Source organism: Pantherophis guttatus, chromosome 1 (genome assembly GCF_059756535.1).
Source record: "Pantherophis guttatus breed Tessera chromosome 1, ASM5975653v1, whole genome shotgun sequence".
Taxonomy (NCBI): Eukaryota; Metazoa; Chordata; class Lepidosauria; order Squamata; family Colubridae; genus Pantherophis; species Pantherophis guttatus.
The window spans coordinates 125,999,504-126,007,420 of NC_142063.1; the positions used below are offsets into that span (position 1 = coordinate 125,999,504).

Here is a 7,917-nt window from a genome sequence, read left to right on the forward strand (position 1 = left end):
GATGAAAACTGTCCCCTAGAGTCAGGAACGACTAGCACATATATGCGAGGGGAACCTTTATCTTTACAGAGGTTAGAATTGGATCAGATGCTCCCAAAGCTGAAATCTCTACTCAAAGAAAAAAAAATAGATAAAAAGAGAAAATATCAGTTCTGAAAAAGGAAGAAAAACTCAATATTGAGCAGAGCTCAATATGTTTTATGATTTTCCTTAAGGAGACTCATCAATAATTAATTTCAATTCTGGGCTCTGCACAAAACTGATACTGATTATTCACAAATGCTCTTGGAAAAAAACCTGGCAAAGGGTCCCCAAACCTCTCTTTATTTGATCAATCTTGAATATTGATGTAAAGCCCTGAGGAGCCAATACAAAATATGTATGAATAAACCTGCTTTATCATGGTTTTTTAAAGTGATAGCAGTAGAAATATCATGGCAAAACGTCCCATCCCTCTATAGCCCATTAGGCAACAATTATTAGAGTTTAATCAAATGACTGTAACAATTACATCTGCTATTCTTAGTAGATCTACCTCAGTGGTGGGATTCAAAATTTTTTATTACTGGTTCTGTAGGCGTGGCTTGGTGAGCGTGGCAGGGGAAGGATACTGTAAAATCTCCATTCCCACCCCACTCCAGGAGAAGGTTACTGCAAAATCCCCATTTCCTCCCGATCAGCTGGGACTCGGGAGGCAGAGAATAGATGGGGGCGGGGCCAGTCAGGTAGTATTTACCAGTTCTTCGAACTATTCAAAATTTCCGCTACCTGTTCTTCAGAACTGTTCAGAACCTTCTGAAACCCACCTCTGATCTACCGGCACTGGGAAGGGCCAAATTGACTGGAAAAATAAATCCTGCCGATTATATGTTCGCTGTAGATCAACTTTTGACAGGATGGCACAATAGCAAACAAAACCCTATTCTAGGTTAGCAATATTCTGAGCAGGCTTCATAGATCAAATTGATTCAGTCTTATTAAGGATGAAGCAAAGTAAGGATTGATTGAGTCACAGGTTCCAAAGGTTATGAGAATGTATTTATACCATAATTTGTTATGAATTTGAACCACTGAACTGCTGACCTTTCAATTGACAAGCTCAGCGTCTTAACCACTGAGCCACCGCATCCCTCTGTACCACATAATTAATGATTTCCCATCAGGTTTGTGAACTGAACGTTGTGATTACATGTGCCTTTGTCTTACATTCTCTTTGTTTCCTTTTTTATATCATATTTTTCAGAGCTAAAAGCAGAAGCTAAAGTCATAGAGCAAATGGGCAGCTCTGATAGTTCATCGGAATCAAAGAGTTCATCCGCTTCATCAAGTAGTGAAAACAGCTCTAGTGATTCAGAAGAAGAAGGATCAAAGCTATCGCTTCCCTTGTCAATGCCACACCTGCAGCCACCACATCCCATGATGACAGTATCCCAACAGGCGTTCCCAGATGTAGATATTGGATATCGCAGAAGTCAAGAGAGCAGCGGCCGTTTGATGAGTACACTGAGTAAGTAATGAAACAAAGCATGCTATGATAGACTTGGGCATGAGGAAACCACATGCTGTTAGTTACAACTTTCCAGGCACAGATTTAAGTTACACAAAAGCAGTTTGGATTAGAAGGTGGGATAAAAGTTACATTGACCTCTCACTATGCCAAATGAAAGACTATGGTTAAAAACAATTCAGCACAGATTATATCACCTACGATTGGTTTCAGGACTTGGGGTTTTAAAACAATTTTGTCTAGAAGCATTCATAAATTTCAAAAATGATCTCTGCAGTATAGTTCACATTTCACTGCAGTAAAAATGTTTATTTTATCTCCAGGGCTGCTTTGCTAAGAACTGATTTGTATATAAGACATGACATTTTTTTCCTTTTACCTTATAACAAACCAGCCTTTATCACAACCTAAAGCAAAGCAACTAGATAGATAGGAAGTATAAATGATTGTAGAATTATAGGGCAATTGTTTTTTTATATACAGTTCTCCAAAATGGAACATTTTAGGTAAAATACAAGCAAGTTGACATGTCCTAGGTAAATGGTAGACTCCTACTCTATTTTCCTGATCCAAAAATAGAGCAAAGGATTTTTCCTGCTTGATTCTGGGATATCATATATAATCAGGAACATTGGGAACATAAATTGTAGCTTAGCTGTCAAAGCCAGCCAAAAATGATGCAACCAATCATTTGTTTAGCTTGTGCTAATCTGATGTATTTATGTATTGTATTTTTATTCAGTTACACTATTGTCGGACTTCATTATTAACTCCAGTGTTCTCTATAAATACGCCTTGGATAATATAACAATACTAATAAAGAGTTATTTATTTTCCTGGCAATTCATTTAATTTTACTATGTCTGTGAAACTTTTTTAATAAAAAGAAAATCTTGATGTTTTGAACATTGACAAAATTAAATTTTGGAAAGAAAACTGGCTTTCTTGAAACATTTCACTGTATCAACAAGGTCAATTCAGTTTACTGGAATATATTTTCCTCAACTACTTGTGAGGTAAATTGGGCTGAGAGAGGATGATTGGCCCACGGTCACCCAACTGGCTTTCATAACTAAGGCGGGACTAGAACTCATGGTTTCCCACTTTCTAGGCTGGTGCTTTAACCACTTGACCAAACAGGTCCTCAATATGAATTTGATAAGGCAAAAAATATAATAAAGCAAAAGTTAAACCAGCATTAAGTGTTGTACCTTATGATTCTTGACGAATGTATCTTTTCTTTTATGTACACGGAAAGCGTATGCACCAAGACAATTTCCTTGTGTGTCCAATCACACTTGGCCAATAAAGAATTCTATTCTATTCTATTCTATTCTATTCTATTCTATTCTATTCTATTCTATTCTATTCTATTCTATTCTATTCATATATATGGTCATTTCCTGGGCCACCTGAAAAACTATTTTTAAAAGCTTTTAGTGATAGCATAGAAAAGCCAGTGAGAAGCAAAATATAAACTATGCTTTAAATAAAAGAAGCATTTAGGTATAGAAATGTGGGGTAATTAATACTAAAAATTAACTGTTTCTTTCAAATTTCTCATATGTTTAATTATATAATATTTATGAAGAAAATTCAAGAATAGTAAACTGGCTTACTATTGCCACAAAAGGCAATATTGCATTATAAGTTATCAACAATTCTACTTCATCAACCTTATAGTGTTAACAGAGCCCAAACAAAATGCCAAATGATACAATTATTTTGTTCAAATTTCTAGCTATTCAATCATTCTTTCATGCTGTCGAAAATTTTCCTCCCAGTTATTCATCATAGCATTAAGCATGTTCAGTCCTCTTAGGCTGTTTTCTCACCTATTTGGGATGTAAAGTGAACATATAGTGCTAATCCTACCTAAATCAAAACCTTGCTGTTTCTAGGGCAAAGAAATGTATTTAAGGACACATTAATACATTTCTTTGCCCTAGAAGCAAAATGTATATGGGGCAAATTTTAAGTAAAAAAAAACATGTTTCAAATTGCTTCTGGCTCAAGTATTCATAGCCAGTATACAGAACTGATGACCCTCCAATCTTACTGATTTTATGTCACAACCTGCCATTGAAATGTTTCTAGAAAGAATTTTTTTTTTTTGCTTTAATTCTATTCTATTGAAATAAATAGAATTGCATGAAATTTCATTTATGTCCTCGGGTGGAACATATTATTTGCAAATTATACTTCTCATGTCTACATTTATGATAAAAATGGTAGTATCTTTAAAGTATATCTAAAATGTTTCTATTTTAAAGTTTAAACATTAAAACCACACTGAATACAATTAATTCTGCTTCTGGTTACCTTTTTAGGACAGAGTTGTACAGTGTCAGAAGGTGGATATCTGAATCTGATCTAAATTTATAGTCTTTAGTCTTAATTTGATTTATATACCGCTCTACTCCCGAAGGACTCAGGGCGGTGAACAGCCAAACAATAAAATACATAAATACAAAATTTAAAAAACAGAATAAAACTGAATTAAACAAATTTGGCTCAGACAGATTTAAAACACCCCAATCATTTAAAAACAGATTAAAATTTATGTATTAGAAAAGAAAAAGGGGAAAAAGATTAGGCCAGGCCCGCCTGGTGGAATAAAAAGGTCTTGAGAGTGCGGCGGAAGGTGCGCAGATCCGGGATCCTCCGTATCTCCAGGGGGAGCTCATTCCAGATAGTAGGTGCCCCCACAGAGAAGGCTCTCCCCCTGGGGGCCGCCAGTCGACATTGTTTGGCCGACGGCACCCGGAGGAGCCCCTCTCTATGAGAGCGTACCGGCCGGTGGGAGGCTATTGGTGGTAGTAGGTGGTCCCGTAAGTAACCAGGTCCTAAGCCATGGAGCGCTCTAAAGGTGGTAACCAAAACCTTGAAGCGCACCCAGAAGACCACCGGGAGCCAGTGCAGCTCGCGCAGAAGAGGTGTTACATGGGAACGTCATGTTGCTCCCATTACCACCTGCGCGGCCGCACTCTGCGCCAGTTGGATCCTCCGGGTGCTCCTCAAGGGGAGCCCCATGTAGAGAGTGTTACAATAGAGTTTATAAGCTGTAAATTATCTGGAATATATATGATTTTCTGAACCTTTCTCCCCAAATATTACTATATGTGTTCATAGACTTTCCCTTTTAGTTTGTAATCTTGCTCATCATTAAGTACACCTATATGTCTGGCCAGCTACCCTTTCTTTCTCAACTGACCTACATATAAGAAAACAAACTCTATATTGCTTCTCCTAATTAGTATTTTACTAATATTGCCATCCACCAAACAGCACTATGACAAGGACAATTATTAATGCATTTGTCCATTCTATTGCATGTAGTTCCATTTCTCATACTTTTTGTGAAGGCTAAATTGCTATCGGTTGTAACTAGGTACTTTCCCTCTCAAAAAGCTGGCCTTATTTTAATTGACAAGTTCAATAAGGTGGATTAATGTTGAAAGCTATTGAAAGCCTGGTGGATCCTATGTGTTAGGATTAAAAGACATAATCAGAGATCAAGGTTTTGGTTACCACCTTTAAAGCGCTCCATGGCTTAGGACCTGGGTACTTGCGGGACCGCCTACTACCACCAATAGCCTCCCACCGGCCGGTACGCTCCCATAGAGAGGGGCTCCTCCGGGTGCCGTCAGCCAAACAATGCCGACTGGTGGCCCCCAGGGGGAGAGCCTTCTCTGTGGGGGCACCTACTATCTGGAACGACTCCCCCCAGAGATACGGAGGATCCCGGATCTGCGCACCTTCCGCTGCGCTTTAAAGACCTTACTATTTCACCAGGCGGGCCTGGCCTAATTTTCTCCCTCTTTTATAAAAGATTTTTAATTTTTAAATATCTTTTAGTATTTTATACATTCAATTTTAAATTGGTTTTAAAAGTTTGGGGTTTTAAATTTGTCGGGGCCAAAATTATTTAATTTGATTTTATTCTCCTTTTAAATTTTGTATGTATGTGTTTTATTGTTTGGCTGTGCACTGCCCTGAGTCCTTCGGGAGTAGGGCGGTATAGAAATCAAATAAATAATAAATAAATAAATAAAAATCAGTGATTGGAAGTCCTGTGCCTTTATTTGTAAAAAGAAAAGCAACATATGGAGTAAAAAAGCACAGTCCCGATTCAGATTGTGCTGTTGGGTTTGATTGCTAATGCTTCTTTACTATGGTTTGTAACTTGCTGTTTTGATTTTAGGAAATGATCTCCAGTTAAGTGATTCTGGAAGTGACAGCGATGATTGAAGATGCTTTGAAGTTTTGAAGATGCATTATTTTCCTTGAAGATGAAAAGACAGTTATTTTGCACTAAATAATAAAATTAGAACCATGTTATGAACTTTGATAATGAAGTTGACTTAATTTTTATGACATGAAGTTCAGCATTCCTTATGCCATAACTTTATATGGCTTTTCTAAATGTCTGGATATTGGATATTTTAGCCAAGCCAGAGTAGCTTCTACTACCTCCTTTACTTAAAAGTTGAAACAACTAACTATTCTGTGTGACTTAAATGTGGAGGAAATATTTGTTTATGATATACGTATTTTGGATAAAACTTTTACTTGAGCAAACATGTTTATAAGTAAGAGAAAACAAATAGTTGATATCTGTTACGTTTTTATTCTTGGGAGCTAATGCTACTAAAGTACTTTCTAATCAACAGTATGGGACTATCCAATTTTATGTAATAATTGAGCTGTAATGAACACAATCTGAAAATCCAAATTAGCATACCTCATATGGGTATTGCTAAATTTCTTGTCTTTGGTAATAATGAATTAATAGCTTTAGAATCTTGGCAACTAAAGGTATATTATATAACATAAATGTGCTCTTCAAATTCTGTTAAGATCAATGAATTGCTTTTGATTGGCTGAGAAATAATAAAATATTTTTCATTTCCTTAATAACTTCTGTGAATATTGGAACATTTGTGATCCCTTTGCCCTTTAAAACTGATGTAAAATAGGGGGATAATCTCTGACTTCATAATTACAAAGAAGTTACAAAGCATGCAGGCAAACATAATTCTATAATAAGTGTATGCAGACCACTCTAATATTTTACTACACTGAAGTGAAATATTTTCTTATGTCTGTATCCCAACAATTTGTTTCACATATATAACCATAAAAAAATTCTAAGATAGAGGCCAGTCATTTACTATGTGTATTATTAGTGTGAATTCTAATACTTTGTGGAATAGCATGTTTATGAATCAGCAAAAAAGCTGGTTCTCAGACTAATCTGGTCTTTTGTCAAGAAGATAATTGTCACTTTCAGAAACTTTTGCCTTGCGCTAATTTAATTTTTTGTGAGCTGAATAAGCATGTTCTTAGGAGCAAAACAAGATGTGACAAGTGTGCTCAAGGACTGGCTGTGGGAATATAAATGTATTCTTAGATATTGTTAGATTCAAAATACTTTCTCAGTGCCAAGGCACAGCATTTTGGGAGCTGTTTGGCACCACAAAAGAAAGAGAACTGGAAATTTGAGGATGTTCTCAGGTTCTACCCTTTGTTCAGAACTAAAATAGCTTCTATAATGTTGATCTGTTGAATTTTTATTTCCCTTCAGCTGCATAGAAGCTACTTTATTTTGTTTTGTTAGGTGAGCACTTCTGGGTATAGTTTGCATAGTTTGAGGAGGGAGACAAACAATTGGCACCAGGTGTCATTTCGCATGAGAATTCCCCAGGTGATTTGATCTTCTCTAGCCATGTGTCTATTTCATTCATGTACAACTTACAGCCATGTGAGATCATAACAACCACACAAATGATTTTTCAAAGGGATAGGAAGAAGCCAAATAAAAAAATCCTTGGAAGCAAAAAATAAAATAAAAATTTCCCTCTATTTGGCAAGTCTAGCAAAAATAGCTTGACAAATTATCAATTGCTTTATAGATGTAGTTAATATAATGTAATGTAATACAATACAACACAATACAACACAACACAATAAATATAATATATAATATTACAATAAAATATATAATCTAATATATAAGTAGTCCTCAATTTACGACCACAATTGAGCCCAAAATTTATGCTGTTAAGTGAAAAATTTGTTAAGTGAGTTTTGTTAAATGAATCACTGCAGTTCTTAAGTTAGTAATATGGTTGTTAAGTGAATCTGACTCTCTCATTGACCTTGATTGTCAGAATGTTGCAAAAGGGGACCACATGACTCCAGGACACTGCAACAGTTATAAATGTGAGAAAGTTGTCAAGCATCCGAATATAAATCACATAACCAATTTTCTTCACTACTGGTTTGCTATTGGGAGCGCGCAGGTGTGCTCGCTCGCTTTGCGAGTGCATGGCACTTCTCATGCGCAGAGCGTTTTTGATGATGTGCAGGCGGGCGGAGCCTCCCGCTGCTGCCGCTACCGGTTCTCC

General features: G+C 36.4%; 1 protein-coding gene across 1 annotated transcript in view; it reads left to right on the forward strand.

Annotated features, from left to right (window-relative positions):
* Positions 1 to 6,424, forward strand: part of EAF2 (ELL associated factor 2) — a 17,015-nt gene extending 10,591 nt beyond the window's left edge. Inside the window, exons 5-6 of the mRNA XM_034422682.3 lie at positions 1,244 to 1,507; positions 5,712 to 6,424. Coding sequence (XP_034278573.1) covers positions 1,244 to 1,507; positions 5,712 to 5,758 — 311 coding nt within the window. The 3' untranslated portion in view covers positions 5,759 to 6,424. The remainder of the gene's footprint in view (positions 1 to 1,243; positions 1,508 to 5,711) is intronic.
* Positions 6,425 to 7,917: the final 1,493 nt, after the last annotated feature.